The sequence below is a fragment of the Camelina sativa genome, chromosome 1, assembly GCF_000633955.1.
Source record: "Camelina sativa cultivar DH55 chromosome 1, Cs, whole genome shotgun sequence".
Taxonomy (NCBI): Eukaryota; Viridiplantae; Streptophyta; class Magnoliopsida; order Brassicales; family Brassicaceae; genus Camelina; species Camelina sativa.
In genome coordinates this window covers 13,963,359-13,989,245 of record NC_025685.1, presented here as the reverse complement: position 1 = coordinate 13,989,245, position 25,887 = coordinate 13,963,359, and the positions used below count along the sequence as shown (strand labels likewise).

The 25,887-nt window shown below is 33.9% G+C and overlaps 4 protein-coding genes across 4 annotated transcripts; 2 read left to right on the top strand and 2 right to left on the bottom strand.

The window, feature by feature from the left end:
* LOC104790188 (formin-like protein 1) lies at positions 7,257 to 11,275 on the top strand. The gene is made up of 4 exons (XM_010515895.2): positions 7,257 to 9,436; positions 9,520 to 9,725; positions 9,927 to 10,171; positions 10,259 to 11,275. Exons 1-4 carry the CDS (start codon positions 7,518 to 7,520, stop codon positions 11,078 to 11,080), a joined length of 3,192 nt encoding a protein of 1,063 aa, XP_010514197.1. The 5' UTR covers positions 7,257 to 7,517; the 3' UTR covers positions 11,081 to 11,275.
* On the bottom strand, positions 13,630 to 14,803 carry LOC104707907 (myosin-4-like). Its single transcript, XM_010424364.1, is given in 2 exon segments — positions 13,630 to 14,205; positions 14,207 to 14,803. Coding segments are annotated over 2 exon segments (1,173 nt in total).
* On the bottom strand, positions 16,236 to 16,955 carry LOC104707900 (putative F-box protein At4g10190). Its single transcript, XM_010424353.1, has one exon. It carries the CDS (start codon positions 16,953 to 16,955, stop codon positions 16,236 to 16,238), a length of 720 nt encoding a protein of 239 aa, XP_010422655.1.
* On the top strand, positions 24,010 to 25,668 carry LOC109126581. The gene is made up of 2 exons (XM_019230271.1): positions 24,010 to 24,251; positions 24,483 to 25,668. Exons 1-2 carry the CDS (start codon positions 24,010 to 24,012, stop codon positions 25,666 to 25,668), a joined length of 1,428 nt encoding a protein of 475 aa, XP_019085816.1.

Below are 25,887 nucleotides of genomic sequence, written 5' to 3'. Positions count from 1 at the left end.
CCCCCCCCACCCCCTGCCACGTCTTACCAGCAATGCACCTTAGGGAGACAGCAGTACATTCGCAAAGGTTTCGTTTTAGCTTAAGCTACCAAACATCCAAATCACCTTTATGAGAATGTGAAATGTGTTATATAGTACTACAAGAATACAAAAAGAGTTATGAGATTTCAAGCTGTATTACTATTTGTCTATTTTAATAGTGCGTCAATGAAAAATCATAAAACCAGACCCAGAGTAGCAATGATTTGAAAACTTCATTAAAACTCACAAGTAGTAGTACAAAACAAAATTATACTATCATCATCTCTAGTAAATAATATCATATTTCTATATTTTAAATCCTATACGTGAGAAGTTCAGTGGAATCTCTAGCTTCCAGGCTTGTTCTTTGGATGTAGCGTGATTTACAATTATTGTATAGTAATACGACAAATGCGCATACTCATATGTCTATAAGTGTATATACACACTAATGTACATATACATACTGCAACTAATGGCATTATTATCATAAATATAAGCTTAGAGTTTGAATAGTGACTGCGATCGGGGCGGCCAAATCCGTTAGCGGTTTAGACCGTCTCAAAAATAGGGCAATTAGCAGACCACTGCGGATTAATTCTATTTCTATACAAAACGGTTTATAGTTGATTCGTAACAGATTTTTCTATTAGATTTAATTCACACTGCGAACTATATTTAATGAATGATGAATAAAAAACGGTCTAATCCGCTGACATTGATCGCTGCAGCCATTTGACACCATCAGATTCTCCTGCATTGTAGAGTTTTATCAAGTGTTTTGGTTACAGGTGGCCACATGCTAATATATTCGTAGTTTTTAATCAAAACATAATGATGGCACCACTTTAACGAGATCTTACCGAAGCGTCAAACTTGTTGTTCATTAATGTTTGGTTCCATTATATTAATGAGAAAAAGGTCCATCATTATGTTTTATGGCATATGATTTAGAAACCTCCCCGTTGTTTATTTTGTTGTTTCCTTCTAATAAATACTGCAACGCTTGTATTTAGTCAGAGTATTAACTATTTAAGAACGTTATAGATGCTTCTATATTCTGTTATTATTTGATTATAAAATAGCCATCCACTTACGGTTCGGAAAAAATATATTTAAAGGTTCATCAATAAAACATCCGCAAACGTAACAAAAAACAAAAAAAATCTTTTTGTCTTTAAAAGATTGATGTTTAAAAAATTTTACACATTTTTAGAAAACAATGATTATTGAGTTTAAATATATTTTTTCTTTGACTAAAAATATATTATTTAATTTTAAACCAATAACAGTTCAAAATTTTAAATATTTTCTATGATTGTTCATGTTTAACATCAAGCAGTCATATAACATCAAGTAGTCATATAATTTAATTGTTATGTTATAATAATTTTATAATGTTTTACATTACTTTAAATCAAGAGTTTTTTTTTCTTTCCAAAAAGGATTGCAATAGAAAATGGTGGCGGACAACAAGACTTCAATAATGATAAAAATCATGAAATTCTTAATACAAAAATAAAATTTTGTACATATATTTATAAAATTTAAATTGTATATTATACTTGATATATATGTTTATTATATTAGAAAAATACTTAAATATTTAAATAGATGATATATCAAAAAAATCTTTAAATCCTCTATTACACCTTTTTATTTAGTTAATCTCTGTTTTTTTTAGAATTAAAATTATATTATGTTGACTTTTCTTCTAATAAAATAAAGAAATAATATATTTAACAAAAGGTGCACAAAAAAAATATTTAACAAAAAAATCATTTTATAAACTTTTTTTTTTTTTGGTTTTCATGTTTAGTGGAAATATTTTTCGCTGAAAATTTTGCTTACTCAAGTTTTTCATTTATTCTACCAATCATACAGAGAAGTCAGAAAAATGCTTGACTCATGATTACAATGTAAACATGTTAAACAAGGCAAAAATAAAAGTATATTTCCTTAATACAAAAGTGAGGAATGTTTTTCTCCAAACATTATTTCACTCTAAACTTTGTTTTCTGAAGATTTCTAGCATCATATATGTATAACTTTTCCTCGTAAATTCTTGTAATGCGGATTACATTTTCTATAAGTTTGTTTCGCTCGTATAGATGATAGTTTTGTGTCGTTGTAGGGTATATGATTTAGGGTCCATGCTCAACTTTTAACTTTCACCATTATCGCCTTTAAGTAGTACTGAGTGAAGATAACGATCATATATAATCAGAAAAAGAAAATGAAGTTCATAATATGACTGATATGACAAAGGTGTAATTATTCTTTACCATCATAATAATTTCGCATGATTACATTTTGCAATTATAAAAAGAAAAAAGGGGGTGGAAAAAATATATATAATTATATATGTATGGTTTTGATTGTGTTCTTTCAAGAGTAGAATATTCAATTATGATAAGTATAACAACAACAATTAGCTTGACCGTAACTGTTATTTTCCTTTCGTAATGAATTTGCGTTGCAGTTTTTTGTATATAAATATATATATATATATAATATATTGTGAAATGATTTTGATTTAATGTTATGGATTTGTGATACCCTCGTTTTGATTGTGTGTGACTGGTATAGGTTTGATTAGTGTTTTTTGTGTATTACCAAAAAATGTTTTATTGAATCTAACTTAGTATAGTTAAAATTTCTCCCAAAAATTTCTATTTTTATTCGAAGAGAATATTTAAACTATTTTCATATTCAACTGTTTTTGTCAGACATAAGAATTATCGTCTAGTGTTCGACCATAAACATATTTCCATTATTTTTCCATTTTTTTTATAATTACAACTAGTTTTAGCTTCATCTCCTCACTTAAATTTTTATTCACAATTTTCAACAGCATACATTTCAATATAATTCTTCATCTATTTATCTAAACTGTGCGTGTATCGGAGGATGTGTCGATGTGACTCAACCTTCAACTGTCTCTAGTTAGGTTATCAATAAAACCATGCATATGTCAAAAGCCTTAGTTATTCATACTTGTAACACGATTTATCGCGGTATGCATAAAAATTTTAAAATCATAAGCAATTGTTTATACATAATAATAGTAAGATTTTATATATATGTGGATTATAAATATATAATGAATAATATAGTTTTAACTGACTTTTAATTACAGTATGGAATTTTAATTTATTTGATGTTATACATAATGAATAGTTACTACAGTTAAGACACATTTTTAATTTAGTTATAATATAAGTTTTAATTTTTTTTATCGTCCACGGGCCATGATGGACTGACGGTTGGAACTTGGAAGCGTTAAGGTGGAGAAGTGATGAGATGATATGTGGACAATGACCATCTAACGTTCAAGTTAGAAAATATTCGAAGACAAGTTACATTATACTTAAATGCATGCGATGCTAACAGAATAAAAATCACGACCCAGGAGTAAAAGCCTAAAGCCATTTTATTAAAAACAAAATAATATAATAATAAAATAGTTCTGAAAAATATCTCAAGAGTGAAATATTCTCCAAATGAAAGCAAAAAGTACTACAGTATTTGGCTATTTGCTTTTGCTACCGACAAGGCGACATACTCTCTTTTACCCGACTGTCCCTTCAATTCTCTTGGGGTTTTTGATGCTGGTTGAAGATGAGATAATCGTCGATGGACATATTTTGATGATACGGAATATATATATATCTCAAGTTCTCAACATTGGAGTCTAACCGTGGAGACACAGTTGGTTTTTTAACGAGTGGCAAATGATACATATTATTTAGGTTATGTTACGTTTTCTATGTCCATTTTAATGTTTTCTTCTTTTAGAGTGATTTGATTTTCTAAATAGGGATGAGAACGCATTTTTAATTATGTCATGGACTCATGTATCAAATATATGGGAGCTTTTGGAGGTTTTCATCAAATTAGGTCACTAATAAATCCATAGTTTATACCAAGTATAGAAAAACCTCATGCAGAAATTCATAAACCAAAGAAAAAAACCTAGCCGTGTGCTTATATAATTATATTGTCGAGAAAGCAAAATTTTGACCGCCCCAGCGATCTCGATCCGCCTAAGTTTTCTCCAATGGATATAATTAATTAAGCTTCATACTGAACTAAAACTTAAAAAAAAAAAAGTATTTGAAAAATAGAGTATAAGTTTAAGAGTGGAAAACTCTTACCGGATTATCTGATCACGACTCCCATCTCAGCCACTGATTCTCTAATACGCATAAGGGTTTCAACATAAGGTTTAAGGTGGATTTAAGTGTGACTATTAGGGTGTACCCCTAGTTAGACATTGTTTCTATATGCATTTTCTTTAGAAGATATTGCGGACTAAGCATGTGCATTGTGCAATTGTGCATGTTCCAAGATTAAGAGTTATGTTCGGAACCTTTGACATATGGAAGGGTTCTGCTCACAGAAGTCTCTAACCATCTTCAACCACCATTTCCGTGGAATTTAATCGTTTGAAATGTTATCAAGCGACTTTGATATCTAACACTACAATCGTAACACCATATCATACTTCAATTTTTTTTTTTTGTCAAACACTTTCAAATTTTTGTTATCATTTTACTGAAATAACAATACAGCCATATATATGTAGCATCCATAAAAATATGGGTTTTTGGGTATTTTTATTCCTTTTCCACAAATATCACCATTAATTTTTTTTTTTTTTTTTCGTCGAACTAATTTTATTGAAAGAGTGAGTGTGTACTTATGAGGTCTTTTGCGTAAAAGTATAAAATGTAAAGTATACAAATCAATTCTAGTGTGTCGGTGGTTTTACCTGATACTCTCGTACTCTTACATTTTCAGTACCATTCCCACGTGACCCAATTATTTTACTCCTATTCTTAGTCCAATTATGGTTTATCTAGCACCTCATTTTATTTCAACTTTTATATGCACTATTATTATCTAACTTTATAGATTTTCCTAAAATTCTCAGGCCCACAAATTTTATAAGAATCAAAAAAAAATTTCATTAAATTTGATAATTTTTGGAGTCCTGGTAAATTCATTATATCTGTCATTTTCAATACTATCAATTTCTAGTGATTTGTCTTTCTGTTGCAAACAAAAAAAAATGATTTAAAACTATTAATAACATGTGTAGTGCCCATTTTACGATTGCGAAATATTCAATCAAACACAAACAAAACCGATATGTTATGGTTACGTTTCTCGTTCCAAAACGTTGCATGAGACGCAGGGAGCATTTGCTTTAGCCGCAGTGCCTATTGTATTAAAAAAATTTAAGGGCCAAATCTAGAAATATGGTTATTGGATGAAGAAGTATTCATGTAACATTTATGGGTTAACTATTTGCAACGATCGAATTAGTATTTTAATAGATATTGGTTTGAGATTACTATCGAAATTTAACATTAAGCTCTTGGTCGACATTGATACCTTAATACATCTATAAGGTACTAATACCGATAAGTATGAATTACTATATAAAGTTTAACATAGTTATAGAAAACTTTAGGGCTCTATGGTAAAAAAAAAGAAACATAATATCTAGTTTGAGGAAATATCTTTAAATTATTGGGTTGATGATGTATTTTTTTTTACCCTGTTTGTCTTTTAATCGCTGCGATAGCGATAGCGACTCCGACGAAGGCAAAAAATGTAACAGAAATGAAAAAACAGTCGCTCAATATGATCGCCGGTGACATCATTAATGAAGATAAAGAATCGCTGTTATTTTTAGCGACACAGGTGCATATCTAATACGTTGCCGTTATAACATCGTATTAAAAAACTGTTTTTTTTGGTCGCTAGAGCGTCGGGAAAAAGAACAGGACATCTCAAAACTTTTACATAATTACACTGTAAAACTTTGACATTTGTAAATAATGTTTTACAGTGTTTAATTTTTATTTTAAACTTAACAGTACCTGTTCCACCCAAATTTTGGCTCTCTATCTATTTCCCTACGGATTTAAAGTTTTCTATTTATGAAAGTTCAGCACCTATTCCGAACACTGTATACAATACACATAAATTGATTTTATTGACTTACGACACAAAATTGATACTTTAAAATTTTTTAGCAAACCAATAAACCATATATGTCAAAAATCTTTCATCGAATTAGAAGATTTTTTTTAAAAAAATTAGTAATGTTTTTAACATGTCTAGCTCAAATTGATTTAATTAGTTAAGGATAATATAATTTTTATAATCCAATTTTGCATATATATTTTAATAGAAATTCCTTTAAATACCACTATTTTATTTTCCAAAATTACCACAAACACAAAAAATTGGTTTTTAAGGATGTAGAATTTTTTTTTAGGTTTAGGTTGACACATTTAGTTTTAGGGTATAGTTTTTAGGGGTAGGATTTAGTATTTAGAATTTTGGAATTAGTTTTTAGTATTAAAACTTTAATTTAATTATGTGGTATTTTTAGAAAAATTATATTTTAATAGTATTTTTGGAAAAAAAAAAATTGTGGTATTTTTGGAATAAAAATATATTTTAGTGGTATTTATGACAATTGTACATATTTTAATATAAGTGGAAAACATCTTAACATCTTTAGAAGGAAAAGAAATGAGTGGTACTATTTTTTTACTCAAAATTACTATGTTTTCTTTTAAAGAGTAAAAGTTCATATTCTTTCAGTTTTTGTTGAACACTTTTCCACTTAAAACATAAAAGACAATTTTATCCATTAATTAGTCTAATTTTCTTCTTACATTTATTTCTCTCATATTCTCATTATTATATTTATCCTAAATCCTCCTTTTAATCTACACCAGCCTGAAATCCTAAATCCTCCTTTTAATCTACATCGGTGAAAACTGAAAACACATGGACCGACCATATACACTTTCTTCGACAGTGTCGGTAAACTACAGTAGTAATAAACTAGTTCTCGCAGTATACACCCACTTCCTTATTCTCAACCATATATTTTAATATTTTCTTTTCCATACTTCTTTCTTTAATACAGCCGTCGTCACACCGCCGTAATAATATATATTTTTTTTTAGTCTCACTTTCAAAAAGCTTTTAAACCGAATTAAATTAAATAAATAAAGAAAAAACAAATCCACTCGCATTTTAATATTCTGCGTAGTACGGTGCAGCAATGCAATTGCAAAATGCACAGTGTGTACACACTTAAACATAAACGCGGACACACTATTACAAAGTCCACGTCTTTTCCTACGTGTCATAATCCCATATGTTCTTGTCTGAATTTAGTCCCCACTACGTAACACGAATAATTTAACCACTCTCCTCTCAATCTCAGCAGCTCTTTTGGCTTTCTAGTTCTCTCTTCTCTACTCACTCATCCCTCTCACCATCACTAAACTTGAGATGTCAAAAACACACAATTAAACAATAATAATCAAAAGAAGAGAGCGAACAAAAAGATCGATCGAAATCGAAACCATTACCACACCACAATCTTAGCTGGATTCATCACTCTCCTCTTCTTCTTTTTTCCCTCCTCAGATCTTGAACAAGAAGAAGAAGACACAAACACAATGCTCTTCTTCTTGTTCTTGTTCTGCTTCTCATCTTTAGATCTTATCCACGCCGACCGTCGTGTACTCCATGAACCATTCTTCCCTATCGATTCACCACCGCCCTCACCTCCATCACCACCACCGCTTCCTAAACTACCATTCTCTTCAACAACTCCACCACCATCAGACCCAAACGCTTCTCCTTTCTTCCCATTAAACCCTTCATCTCCACCACCTCCTTCACCATCCTCCTTCGTTTCTTTCCCAGCTAACATCTCATCTCTAATCGTCCCTCACGCCACTAAATCCCCACAAAACTCCAAAAAACTCCTCATCGTCGCCATCTCCGCAGTCTCCTCCGCCGCTTTAGTCGCCATACTCATCGCTTTACTCTACTGGCGTAGAAGAAGAACAAGCAACCAAGATCTCAACTTCTCCGATGACAGCAAAACATACACCACCGACAGTAGCCGTCGAGTCTACCCTCCTCCTACTCCATCCACCGGAACGGCTCCAACACGGCGCAATGGAGAGGCTAGAAGTAAACAAAGAACCACCACTAACAACAACAGCTCTGAGTTTCTCTACTTAGGAACAATGGTGAATCAAAGAAGCATCGATGAACAATCTCTAAGCAACCGAAGCAACAACGGATCGAGTTCAAGAAAACTCGAATCACCAGATCTTCAACCGCTTCCTCCACTGATGAAACGAAGCTTCCGGCTAAATCCAGATGTTGGTTCAATCGGAGAAGAGGAAGAAGAAGAGTTCTACTCTCCACGTGGCTCACAAAGCGGGAGAGAGACATTAAACCGGGTCGGAGCTCCGGATCATCATCAAAACCCTAGATCTGTTAACAATGACACTATCTCTTGCTCATCTTCAAGCTCAGGCTCACCGGGAAGATCAACGTTCATTAGTATCTCTCCTTCAGTGAGTCCTAAAAGATCCGAATCAAAACCTGTAGTAATCACTACCACCGCCGCTGCACCACCACCAGAACCGTCAAAAACATCTCCGGCGGATTACAGATTCGTTAGGTCTCCGTCACTGTCGTTAGCTTCGTTATCGTCGGGATTAAAAAACTCCGACGAAGGAGGAAGACTAAATCAAATCTCTAGATCTCCGACGGTTACATCACTCACAGCTTCACCGGAGAATCACAACAACAAAAAAGAGAATCTCGAAACCTCTCCGTTATCATCTGCTTCAACTTCACCTGAACGACGACCAAACGATACACCAGAAGCTTACTTGAGATCTCCTTCGCATTCCTCTGCTTCTACATCACCGTATAGATGTTTTCAGAAGTCTCCGGAGGTATTACCGGCGTTTATGAGTAATCTCCGGCAAGGTTTGCAGTCTCAGTTACTATCTTCTTCTTCTCCTGGAGGAGGAGGAGGACAAGGTTTTCTCAAAGAGTTAAACGCATTGCGTTCTTCTTCTTCTTCTTCCTCCACTTGTTCTTCACCGGAGAAAGCTTCTCATAAGTCACCTAAGTTGTCTTCTCGGAACTCGCAGTCTCTATCGTCATCTCCGGAGAGAGACTTTAGTCATAGCTTAGATGTATCACCAAGGATTTCGAACATTTCACCTCAGATTTTACACTCTCCGGCGATGTTGGCTGCAATGGGAGGTTCACGTGTGCCGCCACCTCCTCCACCAATGCCGTTGTGGGGACGACGGAATCAGGTGGCTACTAAGGTGGAGACGATATCAAAACCGCCTTCTCTTACGCCGCCTTCACATCCTTTTGTGCTCCAATCCGAAAACCATCCAGTGATGACTTCTCCTGTAGAGGTTCCAGAGACGGTTAGTGCGAGTGAGCCGACGGAGGAGACTCCTAAACCGAAGCTAAAAGCGTTACATTGGGATAAAGTTAGAGCAAGTTCGGATCGTGAGATGGTTTGGGATCATCTTCGATCAAGCTCTTTCAAGTGAGTTAATGTGTCTCTTATTTGATACAGTTATGGTTTTTGTGAGTGATGTTTGTTATTGAAGTTATTGATGTGGTGTGCAGATTAGATGAGGAGATGATTGAAACGTTGTTTGTGGCAAAGACGCTGGACAACAAACCAAATCAGAGTCAGACTACTCCACGATCTGTTGTCCCCAACCCAAACCAAGAGAACAGAGTCTTGGATCCTAAGAAAGCTCAGAATATTGCCATCTTGCTTCGCGCACTTAATGTCACTATCGAAGAAGTTTGTGAGGCTCTTCTTGAAGGTAAACTAATGCTGTCACATACATAGTTTCACAATCTTTTTCTCCTTTCATCTCCAAAATATGAGTTTTTCTCTGTTTGTTTAGCTAGTAAGAATCATTTTTGAAGTCATGAATGATTGGTAGACAGCTGAAAGATTCTCTTCATTCATGGTTGGGAGATTCTAGGTGTTATATTAATGTTCTTTGTTATGCTTTTTTCAGGCAATGCTGATACACTTGGGACTGAACTTCTTGAAAGCTTACTAAAGATGGCACCAACAAAAGAAGAAGAGCGTAAGTTGAAAGAGTATAAAGATGATTCGCCTGTTAAGCTTGGACATGCTGAGAAGTTTCTTAAGGCAATGCTAGACATCCCATTCGCCTTTAAAAGAGTTGATGCGATGCTCTATGTAGCTAACTTTGAGTCTGAGGTTGAATACCTGAAGAAATCTTTTGAGACTCTTGAGGTATTACTATATTATAGCAAGCTATGTTCTCTCTTTTTTACCTTTGTTTGTATCGGATCATGACTTCATCTCCAATGTTTTGGGTAGGCTGCTTGTGAGGAACTGAGGAACAGTAGGATGTTCTTAAAGCTACTAGAAGCGGTTCTTAAGACAGGAAACCGTATGAACGTTGGGACAAACCGAGGTGATGCACATGCCTTCAAGCTTGACACGCTTCTCAAGCTAGTCGATGTCAAAGGCGCTGACGGGAAAACAACTCTCTTACATTTCGTTGTACAAGAGATAATCAGAGCAGAAGGAACACGTCTCTCAGGTAACAACACCCAAACAGATGACATTAAATGCAGGAAACTCGGCCTCCAAGTCGTATCAAGTCTCTGTTCAGAGCTAATTAACGTCAAAAAAGCTGCTGCAATGGACTCAGAAGTACTAAGCAGCTACGTCTCCAAGCTTTCTCAAGGCATCGCCAAGATCAACGAGGCTATTCAAGTCCAATCAACGATTACAACAGAAGAAAGCAACAGCCAGAGGTTTTCGGAATCGATGAACACGTTTCTGAAAAAAGCTGAGGAAGAGATCATAAGAGTACAAGCTCAAGAGAGTGTAGCGTTATCTCTAGTGAAAGAAATCACAGAGTACTTCCACGGGAACTCGGCTAAAGAAGAAGCGCACCCGTTTAGAATATTCTTGGTGGTTAGAGACTTCCTTGGAGTAGTAGACAGAGTATGCAAAGAAGTTGGGATGATAAACGAAAGAACAATGGTTAGTTCTGCTCATAAGTTTCCTGTCCCAGTGAATCCAATGCTGCCACAGCCTCTTCCTGGACTCGTTGGACGAAGGCAACCATCATCTTCGTCGTCTTCTTCTTCCACTTCGTCATCCGACGATGAACATAACTCATCTCATTAGTTTTCTTAAAGTGGGATCTCAGGCTTTTTGTTCGTGCAAGTTGTTGTAAAAAGTATGCAGTTGTTTTGTCATAATAGGTTTAAATATATATATATATATATATAGAGGAGAGGGAAAGAATTTGACAGAGACAAAGAAGTGTTTTTAATTTTTCTTTTCCACATTTGTGTAAAATAATATAGGTTTACGTTTAAATGTGTTCTTCTTTTTGTTTTTTTGCCAACAAAGGGTACAGGATTGGCTCAAACAAGCCAATGCGAAGGAATAGTGTTAACATAGGTAGCTAAATGCGGAACTGTGCGAACGCGTCTCGCAAGATTATCCGTTTTACCATTCTGAAAGCGCGGAATGTAGACTAATGTAAAGAAGGTAAACTCCTCTTTATCCGCCTGGATGTCCTCCAAATAAGGTGTAAAAGCTGGCCACTCGGAAGGCGAAGACACCATCTTCACTAGGTTGGAGCAGTCGGTAAGGAAAACAACAGATTGGTTATCCGCTCCAATCATACATCGCATGGCCCAGACAAGGGCCTCAATCTCAGCATGAAGAGAGGTTAGACTACGGCGAAGATTGACAGCTCCCATAGTGGGGACATCACCATAGGGCGACGTGCAGAACCACCCTCTTCCTGCATAACGGTCTGTTGCTTTCTAGGAACCATCTACAAAACAAATACAGTTCGACAAAGAACAAGGAACACTGAAGCCCCTGCTTCCCCGGGGAACAACCTCACTAGGAAAAGTCGATGCGACCGACAAGTCCTCTGTTTGAGCCAAAGCCCATGCTTTTGCCTCATCCTCCGCTAGTCGCAAGATCGCTAGGGGGTTGGAATCCAGATTACTAAAGAGTTTATCATTACGCGTTTTCCATTTATACCACAAGATCTAGGGAAAAAATTCATGTGTCGGAACATTTGGAAAGCGCCAAAAAAGAGAGTCCATGTTTGTGAAAGATTGAAGCTGATGGAAAAACACCTAGGGCAGTCGGGAACTGCGACAAAGCCCAAACCTGTCTAGCAGGTGGACATTCAAAGAGGGTATGATTAATTGTCTCCTCCTGAAAGCCACAAAGACCACACATTGCATCACAACTCATACCACGTTTCCGTAGATTAGTTGTAACCGCCACACAACCCGAGAGAACTTGCCACATAAAATGACGAAGTTTTGGTGGGCACCTAATTTTCCAGACAAAGGCCTGAAGAGGTGTAATATCCGGGCCAAAAACGTTTGGCCCAGAGGGAACCGTCTGATGAGAACGTAGACAATGATATCTTGATTTAACCGAATATGTACCAGACTTAGTAAAATGCCATCCCGGCAAATCCGGTTTATCCGGTTGTCGCAACGGTAAGGCAGAAATTATAGCAACATCTTCCGGTAGAAACGTAGCTGTAAGCTGAGCCATATCCCAGAAATTAGAACTCCTGTCAATGAAATTTGCAACTCAGAGCAAAGGATCTAAATGCGATCCTGGTTTAAATGTGTTCTTCCTAAAACTAATAATTTAAGGATAAATTAAATTTGTTCATCTGATCTCTTTGCTATTAACAAAAAGTTAATATATGTGAACTAAGGTAGTAAACTATTTATGGAATTGTCTTGTAAACTATAAATTAATGTCTCACTCACTATGCAACAAGTTGTTGCCAACAATTAAGGTGTCCAAGTTTCTTGCCTCTAGAGGACACAAACCATATGAAAAGGACATAAGTTTTAGAATCATTCAAGATCTATTACAAAGCGTTAGTGTCCTCACAAAAGAAACTTGAATAGTTTGATAAGAGAGATAACTAACATTATTCCTTTGGCCTCTCAGGGAAAAAAACTGGAAATCGTTTGAAGACAAGTATTTTAAATTACCAATGCAAAAATTAGTGTGACCGTTTATAAATCACTTGCTCCGGTACTTTTTTACCTTCTTCAAAGAACCTGGTTGGATTTGAACCAAACTTGGAACATAATTGACTAGAAGTGAGCATTTAGATTTGGCATCGTGATGATCCACTTGTAAGAAGGTGTTGGAGATCCCATTTTTACCGGGACACAATAAAACTTTGTTATGCGGGTCAACCAAGAAATTCATCCCACTACAAAGGCAATAAGGCAATCATCATCTTCATCTTCTTCTTCTTCATCTTCGTCATCGGACGATGAACATAACTCATCTCATTAGTTTTCTTAAAGTGGGATTTCAGGCTTTTGTCTGTGCAAGTTGTTGTAAAAAGTATCCGGTTGTTTTGTCATAATAGGTTTATATACATATATATATATAGAGGAGAGGGATTAAAATTGACAGAGACGTTTTTTTTTTCTTTTTGTTTTCCACATTTAAAAAAAAAAATGAAGAATGTTAACAAGGTGTTGAAGAAAGGAGGCTACTTTAAACAGAGAGCCAAGAAGTCATTCAAACTAAAAAAACATAGCCAAGAAGTCTTTCAAACTAAAAAAACAGAGCCAAGAAGTCTTTCAAACTAAAAAAACAGAGCCAAGAAGTCTTTCAAACTAAAATAATAGGTGAAATGTATTGCCGCCCGTGGATATCTTCGGTTACTTTTGTTCTAGTGTGCAGCGTGTGGCATGGAAAAAAGAGGCAGCACCGAAAATCGCAAGTATAGCTGAGAGTTGAATCCAGAAGTTCCGCATATTGCGTGCCGCTTCCGTTGCTTGCTTCATTACCACAGCTTCTTTCTTCATTTCCTCAATTATGTAAACTTTGTTTCTGAACGCTTTCTCCATCGACTCTAGCTCCACCGCATAGGATTCTTTTCCATTTTCTCGCTTCTGTTGCTCGCCAGTCAATCTATCTTCTCGGCTCTCTAATTCACACAACACAGATGCAGTTCTCTTTAGCATTGCTAAGTTGCGCTCTGCATCCATTCCAGCGGCTTCTACTTTTGTTTTCAGAGCACCCATAGCTTCTTTGAGCTGTACACGCTTCTCTTGGAGTATAGCCTTTTCACTTTTCAATGATTCACACTGACTCTCCAAATCATTCATTGCTGTGAGCAAACTCTGGCCCTCAATCTCAAGATCCTCTGTAGTTGCTGTTTCAGTCGTCTTCTCTGATTTTAAAACCACTACCTTAAGATCCTCTACATGCCTCTTCTCCTCAACAAGTGCTTTTATCAGCTTCTTCTCTCTTGAGCTCAACTTGCGCAAGGGAGTTGTTTAGCTGACCAACTTTGCAGCTAAGCTTATCGTTAATTTTGGTTTGATCATCACAATCCTTTTGCAGCACATAAACCTTTTTCTTTAACTCCTCGATTTCTCCTTTCTGTTTGATCTTTACACTCTCCATGTCATTCTTTTCACTCAAAAGCGCTTTGATCTCACTCTTCAGTCCCTCAACCTCCTTCTTCCCCTCATCAACTGTCTTCTCCAGACTAATCTTCTCCTTGTTCACCACTTGGATCAACTCTTCTCTCACCTCCCTCTCCTTCACCAATTTATCGTTTTCAGACTTCAACTTGGCAATCACTTTCTCCAAATTGGATTCTTTCTCCTTCAACCGATCAGACCCATTCTTGATTAAGTCCCTCTCATCACAGACCTTCCTCAACTGTTCCTTGTCCATCTCAACCTTACCTGTAAGCTCATTTATTTTACCTTTCAAAACCCTAATCTCGACCTCCCCATCACTCTTCTCCCTCATCAACCTCTCTACTTCAACACCCATTACTCTAACCTGATCCAACTGGCCACGCAAACCCGTTTTCTCCATTGGTTTTTGGCGGATTCAAGGAGGTTGCAAAAGGAAAGTGGTGGCCAAGAATAGGGTTTTGAGAGAGACGTTTCTGTTTTGTTTTTGGGGTATATTTATATAATATATAGGTTTACGTTTAAATTTCTTTGTTTTTCCTAAAACTAATAATTTAAGAATAAATTAATTTTGTTGATCTGATCCTTACTGTTAAGATCTTGAATGTTTTACTAGTTTTTAGTTAGTTTTTAGATTTTGTTTCTTTGAAAATCTATTTTTTTACCTTTCAAGATTTTTTAAATAAAAATTCTCTTAAATTTAGGAAAACTAGTTTTTGAGTGGCTTCTTCCAATTTGAAAGAGAAAATAAAAACCATAATTTTTGGCTTTTGTAAACAAAAAAAATATATTCAACGAGAACATGTTTTATTTTTGAGTTTTTGATTTTTGATTTATTAATTTTAAATTCAATAGCAAAAACAACAAACCAAGAAATCAAAAACAAAAAATTTCAAAATCTAAAATCTAATAACCATAAACCATCTAAAAACTAATAAGTAATAACCATTCATGGCCTAATTAACAAAAAAAAGTAAATTAATACACATGCATAATGCACTTAGGTAGTGATAACAGTAACTATTTATGGGATCGTCTTAATGTCTCACTCACTATGCAACAAGTTGTTGCCAACAATTAAGGTGTCCAAGTTTCTAGCCCCTAGAGGATTCATTCAGATAGAAATCTTCTTCTTGTGAACACTAGATCCGTGATAAACTGATCCCAAACACGGCTTTTTCTATAAACTGCGAATATAGGACAAGTCACCATTATATACACTGAATATATCATCTTGGGCACAATAAACCATATGAAAGGACATAAGTTTTAGAATCATTCAAGATCTATATCACTAATCGCAAAAGAAGCTTGAATAGTTTGATAAGAGATATAACTAATAATATTATTCCACTGGCAAGGGAAACAAAAAAAAAGGGAATCGTTTGAAAACTAGTAATATAAATTAGCAACGCGTAAATTAGTGTGATCGCTATAAATCACTTGCTCCGGTACTTTTATACCTTCTTCAAAGAATTTGAACCATATTTGGAACATAATTGACGAGAAGTTGGCATCTAGATTTCGCATCGTGATGATCCACTTGTATGGATTTATTTTCTCCCAAAACGTGTAAAAAGGTGTTAGAGATCCCATTTTTACCACGACACACTAAAACTTTGTTATGCGAGCCAACCAAGAAATTCATAGCATTACAAACGCAAAAAGGCTTTCGGATATTGGCTAAAGTAACTGATAGGAACTTGATCCATGACGCGGCTCCAGTATTCTCAATCTTAGTTGCAATCCATATATTTATATAAGGTGCCCTATTTTGGATCTGCGCATGTACATCCATGTCTTAAGTAAGCAAACAAAGTCGTTGTTGCTCTTCTCTAGTCACTGAAAATATGATAAGAATGACGATCACCTGGAAGAGACACACTTCTAAAACTCTCTGTTGAATAATCAAAACTTTGTAAGAAATCCACTTTGTCTTTACTATAAGCAAGCCAGTAAGTATTTCCATTCACATACATGACACGGCCCCTCCACGTTTCTATGGACCAGTCTGTTGTCTTACCAACAACCCTCCACGAACTAGAGGTAAAGTCATAGATTTCGTACTCAAGTAAGTATGGCATAACTTCACCAAATTGTTGCATCCCCAAGATTTTGTACTTGTTGCATGAGGTTTTACCGAGAGCAAAGTAATCTAACTTCGTATAGGAGCTTCTGGGTTGAATCCAACTGGTTTCATGTGAATATGGGTTCCAAACAATGAGTCTAAGGTCTTTGGTGGTGCATAGCAATAAGCCGTCGCAGTGTAAGATGTTCCATATTTTGACTTCTTCTGAAGACTTGGAAAGAGGATCTTTCAGGCTAAATTGATCTGTTACCATTACCTTGTTGTTGTGAATTTCGCGGAGATTGACGCTCATTAGATAAACCACAAAATCAATTAACATGATTACCGTAGCATGAGAACGCTTCTCCGCTAGTCTCACATCTTTGATCAGAGCATTCCATCTTTTCGATACACATCGTAATCGTGCTAGAGAAGCTGTTGAAGCCTTATCGAGTATTTCCACTACCAACTCCTCTAGAAGATACATTGTGCTCGAAATTAGGGTTGAATACTTGGGAAACAAGAGAGACGATTTGTTTTAGACCTAAAAAGACAATCAAATCGGTTGATGCGTCTGGATTTGTGGCCCTGTAATGCTATTATGAGAGGCCCACGACTTCCACTGGAATCAAAAGTTTTGCGTTTCGTAATTTCGTCATTAATAAGAAAAACTACACCATTACGTTTCTTTTATCATTAAGTTTATATTTCAAAATGTGATCTGCTGAAACAGGTTTCTAATTATACATACATCTGAAATCAAATAAATATACGTGTTGCAAAATTGAACTTTTTTTTTTATAAATTTGGTTTTTAGTTTACGATATCTATACAAAGTAGATTAGATCCGCGTATTTACACGGACATTTATTTTAAATGTTGATTTTATATTTATTTGGTATTTTTTTTAAAAACGAGATTTTGTGTTCACGCACATATATTTCAAATGTGCCTTATATTAAATATATATTTTACTTAATAATAAAGAGTTTGGTTGGTGAAGATAAAGAAAGAAATACAAGTAGTATATCTTTTAATTTAGACCAATCACAAAAGCATTATTAAAAATTTTACTCTTATTTTTTATCTACATCTTTCATGTAGTTTGCAATATTTTGTAACAGCTTACCGATCTATGGTTTATTTTGTACAGCTTTATATATGTTACCAATCAACCACAAAATAAATTAATATTAATAAAACAAAACTCTAAAGAAAAAAATGAAAACTAATATTATGACATATTTGAAAAATTAACATTATCTTAAATATATTTGTTCCATATTTTGTAATCTCATAGGTAATAATTTTACTACTCGTCTAACTTATTTTATATAAAACTATACTAACATGTATATAAATAAATCAAAAATTCATATAAGTTTATTATTTTTCTCAAATTTATTACGCTATCCTGAATATTAGAAGTAAAACAAATGAAATTAAAGGCAAATTTAATAATCTCAAGAGACTAAAAAAAATAACATATTATATATAATACGTAAACATATGTTCTAAGTAACGTAAACATGAGCTTTTTTTTGAAAAAATTTTCCTCATAATTTTAAGATTTGACAAAAAAAAAAGAACTTATGAACGATTTTATATAATTTTCGTGTAGCTTTAATTGATTATTATACATCCTCATAAAAATAGAACAACCTCATAAGAAGTTAATTTATAACAAAAGAATGCTTTGATAATAGAAGGCAGTTTGATTATATTTAATGTGGATGTATTTGAAAAAATATTTTATTATGAGAAATTTATTAGTTTATATACAAGTGAGTATTAACAATCATTTTTTATTAGGATTAATAATTGACTGTATAATTTCTTTAATTATGATATTTTACTAATTAATAATTAATCGTATAATTTCCTTAATCTTTTTTTTGTGTGTAAAATTAGTAACTTATTGATAAATAATACCACATTTTGTTTTTGTCGTCTAAAATAATACCACATTAAGAAAAATAATTAATTAATTAAAAGAGCATTGAAAAATGATACTAGTATAATTAAATTTAGTGAATATAAATTTGAGAAAAATGACAATGTCTTAGAGCATGAGCTTGAAATAATTTTACTTTATTATAATCCTATGTTTTACAAATAGTGTCATTATAGCATTTTTTACACATATTAAGAAAAATTTATATATTTTTCTTATGCCCTTTTGTAATACATTAAATTAAATTCTCTCTACTATTAATAAACTGAAATAAATAGGAGTTATAATTGATATTTTGCTGGTCAATTTTGTCTTGGAAATACAAAGTGTCATTCTCTTTGTAAAATGGAGGGATTATATATAACATATACTCCCTCCGATTTTGTTTATTTGACGTATTAGGAATTTTCATGTGAATTAAGAAAGTTGTAAACTAAACCAGAGGGAGTAAGAGATATGAAAAGAACCTGACAGTCAATCTGAAACAAAAGCTAAAGGTGAATTTAGAATCATTCAAGATCAATCACAAAGCATAACTGTCATCAATGGTCTTGGTTACTACAAAAAGTAAGAGATATGAAAAGAACCTGACAGTCAATCTGAAACAAAAGCTAAAAGTGGATTTAGAATCATTCAAGATCAATCACAAAGCGTAACTGCCATCAATGGTCTTGGTTTATACATAAGAAGTCAGAATATAAATATTAACATTTTTAAAGTACATTTTGTTTTATACCCTTTAAGTTATACTTATTTACAAAATTAATCCCTACAAAATTTTGCAAAAATAATAACTAAAATACAGCAATTCAAAATCAAATATTCAATTAATCTATACTATTAAAAGGAACCATTTTTAGGTATGTAACCATAAAATTCTCTATTATTACATGTAATTCCATTAGGATTAGAACAAACAAAAAACTGAAGAAAGGGCATTTTGGTATTAAAAAAAAGAAATGAAAAGACGCGGATCCTATATTAACCGATCCGAAAATGATTAACCCGATCCGAAAGTGATGGGCTAGGAAAAGAACAAAAAAAAGGAAAAGGAGGAACACATGGGATTTTCAAAATTTTAAAAAAGGAAACACACGATCCAAGCGTGTTGGGCTACGCTAAATAATACGGCCCATTTTCATATTACGTATCCAAATAATTGGATCATTAGTTTCTATACTATTATTTATTAACTGATGAATGGAGGAATATGTAAAACCATAAATACACAGATATTCAGTTCATGCAATCACGCATATTTTCGGAACGAACATTACAAAAAAAAAAAGTATCCAAACAGATATTGATTAACATAAAGTTTGCCCAATCATTCATTATAATTAATTAACGACTGATTAAATGTAAATACTTCCGTGAATATCGCATTTTAAAGATACGGTGAACTTAAAAATATCAATCCACATAATTAGTATGATCTAATTGAATGGCAAGTTTCCTAATTCAAAATTTTATATAACGACTATGAGAAACACTTGCTTACACAATCTTTCTTAAATGTAAAATGCTTTTCACTATTTCAGAAATGTGATATCCCTCCATCTAAACCAAAATTACATATCGTTACGAAAAAATTACAGTTGACAAAATCTTAGCTACTTACCTAATTTTCCTTCGCCGATAACATCGAATCTTTAATTTTAGTGTATAATATTAAAATTAATATCATGACCTACAACTATAAAAACCGTACAATTTTTTTGTTACTCACTCGAAGCAAATACAGAAAACAGTCCACAATTGCAATCGACCCACAAAACAAATGGCAGCAACAATGATTTCACAAGCTTTGCTACTATTAAGCCCTTCAAGATGACTTGGAAGATACAAGTCAAGATTATATGGAGATCATACTTGCTGATGTAGATGTGAATATATTACATGGATCTATTGCTTTATGTTTACTATTAAAAATATTGACTGTTTACGTTTTATTTTAATAGATAACTCTGATTCATGCAAATTTTCAGCTGACTAAATCTATGGGAAAGGGCAGGGTTGATTTCAAAGCAAGTCCTACTTGAAAAAAACCAAACAGAAAACCACTAATAATCAGACGATGTGCGGGGTTGATTACAAAGCAGGTCCTACTTGAGAATAGAGTAAACCTCTATCTAGGAATATTAATTTCATATCCGCCATTGATAAGGATCAGAGAAAGGTGTACAAAGCAACAGAGGGGGAGAAGCTATAATTTTTTTTTTTTTTTTTTAAACATGTAAATAGTATAGAAAGTGTAGAAAGCACAAAGGTATATGATTGTCAGTTTCAAGAGTCGAAGACAAAGTATATGTTTATAATAGGGACCTCTACTTCTATTTTATTTACATGTTTTTAAGCAGTCATTTGGATTTATTTTAGTTTTTGGATTGACATTTTTTTTTTTTTTTCATTACTTCAAATTTTAAATCAAATTGTGACACCAAAAATGAATTTTTACTTAAATATTCTGCCTTTTCATTCTTTTTCTTTTTTTTTTTTTTATGTTTTTTTGTTATAAAGTTCTCACCTGTTTCTTATAAACAATATTTAAAATATTTAAGAATTTTGACCACAAAAAGTATTTACAAAAAACACAGTTGTTAAATGAAAAATAATCTACCCCATGAATCCATTTGCTCATATATGTTAGTAAATGGGTACAAGATGAAAAAAGGTAATTCAGAAAATAGAAAACATTATCTAAACTCTGATGATAAAATAAGATACGAGAATTTCGGATCACAGGATGAAATCATATCATTTGGAGGATCAACTTGCGTGCCTGGACAGGTTTGACCTGCTTGAAAATATTTTAACATGTTACGTGGCAAACATAACATATGAGTTTGACCCGCTTGATATGAATATTTAGGCCATCTGATTCATGCAGTTTTAATGCTTTTTGTTGTTTTTGTCAGGTTTAATAGTTCACAAGTTTAATATAAATCTACCTAATCACTAATCCAGTTCACATTTAATGTGTGTCTGCTATCATGTCGATTTGAGGTGATTAATGTTTCATTCACAAACTTGATATAAACAAACCAATATAAGTTTATGTTATAGATGTTATACCAAATGAATATATTTATTACTAAAACTTGATCCAAAATACTTACCTATTTTCTTATCTGATGGATTAAAGTATACAATCTAAAATATGTAAATTATTATTAAAACCATTGTTATATCTATTAGATGGAAAATCATACTTGAAAAAAGACATACCACCTTTCTCTTACTGTATTTTCTGTTCTCAAATAGACATACCATATTTATCTTACTATTATTATATATAGTTGTTTATATAGATAATAAAAACAAATTGGATAATTCTTTTTTGTCTAACCTCAATAAAAAACAAATCGAATACTAAACTGGTATGAGTTTATGAATATTAACATTACAAAAAAATGCTCTTACAAATATAATCTCACATATATATAATATATTATAAACTTGATAGCAAACTTAGTTTTTGAAATCAACTCCGCACGTACGTGTGGGTCCGTATCTAGTATGTCTATAAAATCGTTACACCAATTTGATTCCTAAAATATCTCTTCTAAATTTATTTCTATTTTTCCTAAATCAATTTTTGTTTGTACTTATACAATCTTTACATTTAACATCATATTCCTACCTAAATTGATATTTTGAATCGAGTATTATCCTTATCATATCTCCACTTCATTGCTATTTTTCTTTATCAATTAAAATCTTATTATATTATATGGTTATATGGTGGGACGGGTTCTAAAACTTGACGGGTTTGAATTAACATTAGTATAAATTTAAAATATTATTAATTCGATGTTAAAATACGCGCTAAATCTTCATTTAATTATTTGGTCAACATTACAAATATTAAAATATTTGCCATATCAAATCAAGGTAATTTAACTAAATTCTGTAAAACAATTAAATCATTAGTAAAATTATGTCTTAATTAGATAATATCTTATAAATTACCTATTATGTATGTTATTATTTATACTAATAATGAACAATTCAAATACTAATTAACTAAATATAGTAAACAAATCAAAGTTAAAATTATGTTATATAAAAATATTGTCCCACGGTATACGGTAATTTAAAATCTAGTTGTAGTTTAGTTAAGAGAGACAACTAAAGAAGTGATTTTTTTTCTTTTCTACCTTTAAATTTGTTGTTCCTAAAACTAATTTAATTTAAGAATAAATTATATACGTTCATCTGTTCCTTGCTATTAACAAGAAAAATTAGTACACACATATGCACTTAGTTAATAATTGTCTTGGAAACTAATAATTGTCTCACTCACTACAACAACTAAGGTATCCAAGTTTCTAGCCTCAAGATAATTCATTCAAAAATAAATCCTCTTCTTGTGAACACTCGATCCGTGATAAACTGCGGATATGGGACAAGCCACCATTATGTACACAGAAAATATCATTTTGGACACAATAAAACCATAAAAAAGACAAAGCTCAATGTGAAACCAATTAAAAGCTAAGGTGTCTAAGTTCTAGAAGGATCTATCACAAAGCGCAAGTGTCATCACAAAAGAAACTTGAATAGTTAAATAAGAAATATATCTAATAATATTTATTCCACTGGCAGTGAAAAAAAAAACTGGAAATCGTTTGAAAACAAGTAACATAAATAAGCAATGCATAGATTAGTGTGACTGTTACAACTCACTTGCTCCGATACTTTTTACCTTCTTCAGAGAATTTGAACCAAACTTGGAACATAATTGACGAGAAGTTGGCATTTAGATTTCGCATCGTGATGATCCACTTGTATGGATTTATTTTCTCCCAAAACGTGTAAAAACTTGTTGGAGACTCCATTTTTACCGCGACACACTAAAACTTTGTTATGGGGGTCAACCAAGAAATTCATCCCACTACAAAAACAAAAAAGCTCTGGGATATTGGCTAAACTAACTGATAGGAACTTGATCCATGACGCGGCTCCGTTACTCTCAATCTTAGTTGCAATCCATATATTTATATAAGGTGCAATATTTTGAAACCATGCACGTAGCTTCATGTCCTGAGTAAGCATACAAAGTTTTTGCTCTTCTCTAGTCATGGATAAGCTAAAAATATGATAATAATCATGATCATCCGGAAGAGACACTCTTCTAAAACTCTCTGTTGAGTAATCAAAACTTTGTAAGAATTCGCCGTGGCTTTTAGTAGAAGCTGTAAGAGACAATACCGTGGACCTTGACACAACAAAAGCCCAAGTCCAAATCTCAACATCAAACATTCAAACAGAGCACAAACAGACAAAGAATACACCCTTGAGCAAGAAGACCGTTAACGACAGTACGAAGAAGATGATGACGTGCTCAGATAAGAAAAAATTTGATCCTCTGCAAAGCTTGTCGGATGACTCACCACATACAGCTGTGACCCAAGGATAAGCTTTTTTTATGTATATTCTAGATAGTTCCAAAAGAGGTGTATATATGAGAGATGTAAAAACCTAAAAGATGATAATCAAAATACACAAGTTCCTTTCAACTTTACTCTTGCCTTCTCTGTTCGTTCATGGTATCAGAGCCTTGAGAACCTTAACAGGTGAATCAATGGCGACAACATATCCCTTTCCGGATAACGTTCATGTCTCAAGTTCGGTCACTCTCAAGCTTACTGATAGCAATTACTTGCTTTGGAAGACGCAGTTCGAGTCTCTGCTGTCTAGTCAGAAGCTTATTGGTTTCATAAATGGTGCTGTCACGGCTCCATCTAAAAGTCGTCTCGTTGTCAACGGTGATGTCACCACCGAAGTTCCAAACCCCCAGTATGAGGCTTGGTTATGTACTGATCAGTTAGTCCGCTCCTGGTTGTTTGGGACCTTGTCTGAGGAGGTTCTTGGCCATGTCCACAATCTCCAAACATCATAGCAGATCTGGAACTCCCTCGCCGAGAACTTCAACAAGAGCAGAGCAAGAGATTTCTCCCTTCGTCGCAGCCTACAACTTCTGTCAAAAAGGGATAAGTCCTTCTCTGCATACTGTCGTGAGTTTAAGACTATTTGTGATTCTCTGAGCTCCATTAGCAAGCATATTGATGAGTCCATGAAGATCTTTGGCTTTCTCAATGGGTTGGGGAGAGAATATGACCCTATCACCACTGTTATCCAAAATTACCTGAGCAAGCTCCCTACTCCTACCTTCAACGACGTCATCTCAGAGGTCCAAGGATTTGATACCAAGCTGCAGTCGTATGATGATTCTCCATCCGCCAATCCTCATCTCGCTTTCATGACTGAAAAGACGAACCCGTGTGCTTCCCAGTATCAGCCAAACTCAAGAGGTCGTGGAGGTCGCTTTAGTCAAAACAGAGTAAGAGGTGGATACAGTACTCGAGGTCGTGGCTTCTCTCAGCATCAATCCAGCTCTACAACGCAAGGGGAGAGACCAATCTGCCAAATTTGTGGCCGTACTGGTTACACAGCGATAAAATGCTACAACCACTTTGACAATAACTATCAAAGTGAGGTCCCAAGTCAAGCGTTTGCATATCTCCGCGTGTCTGATGAGAATGGAAGAGAATGGCACCTTGACTCAGCGGCTACCGCTCACATCACCACCTTAACCTCAGGTCTACAAGATGCTACCTCGTACAAAGGGACTGATGCTGTGATGGTTGGAGATGGAGCCTACCTACCGATCACTCATATTGGATCAACCACCATTTCCTCTGCAAAAGGTACTATTCCTCTTAATGAAGTTCTAGTTTGTCCTGATATGCAAAAGAATCTTCTATCAGTATCTAAGTTATGTGATGATTACTCTTGTGGAGTGTTCTTTGATTCTGATTTTGTATATATAATTGATTTAACCACTCAGAAAGTGGTGTCAAAGGGTCCTCGTAAAAAAGGACTATATGTACTGCAGAATCAAGAATTTGTTGCGTTCTACTCAAATCGTCAGTGTGCAGCAACCCTGGATACTTGGCATCATCGGTTAGGACACTCAAACTCAAGGATTCTTCAGCATCTTCGAGCCTGCAAGGAGATTGAAGTGAATAAGAGCAGAACTTCTCCCATTTGTGAGCCTTGCCAGATGAGAAAGAGCAATAAGTTACAGTTTTTTTCTTCTGATTCTAGAGATTTACAACCCCTAGAGAGAGTTCATTGTGATCTTTGGGGGCCATCACCAGTTGTTTCAAACAAAGGATTCAAGTATTATGCAGTTTTTGTTGATGATCATTCTCGGTATTCTTGGTTCTTTCCTTTGTGATTGAAGTCTGAATTTGCATTTGTGTTTGTTGCGTTTCAAAAGCTGGTCGAAAATCAAATTAATATCAAAATAAATATATTCCAAAGTGATGGAGGAGGCGAGTTCACAAACAACTTTCTCAAGAAACACTTCTAAGAACATGGCATTCACCATCAAATTTCATGCCCCTACACTCCACAACAAAATGGAACTGCAGAGAAAAAGCATAGACATTTGGTG

Coding starts and splice junctions, on each gene's coding strand:
- LOC104790188 (XM_010515895.2), top strand. CDS start 7,518: ATGCTCTTCTTCTTGTTCTTGTTCTGCTTCTCATCTTTAGATCTTATC. Junction 9,437..9,519: donor CTTCGATCAAGCTCTTTCAA/GTGAGTTAATGT, acceptor TGTGGTGTGCAG/ATTAGATGAGGAGATGATTG. Junction 10,172..10,258: donor AATCTTTTGAGACTCTTGAG/GTATTACTATAT, acceptor TGTTTTGGGTAG/GCTGCTTGTGAGGAACTGAG.
- LOC104707900 (XM_010424353.1), bottom strand. CDS start 16,955: ATGTATCTTCTAGAGGAGTTGGTAGTGGAAATACTCGATAAGGCTTCA.
- LOC109126581 (XM_019230271.1), top strand. CDS start 24,010: ATGGCGACAACATATCCCTTTCCGGATAACGTTCATGTCTCAAGTTCG. Junction 24,252..24,482: donor GCTTGGTTATGTACTGATCA/GTTAGTCCGCTC, acceptor GAGCTCCATTAG/CAAGCATATTGATGAGTCCA.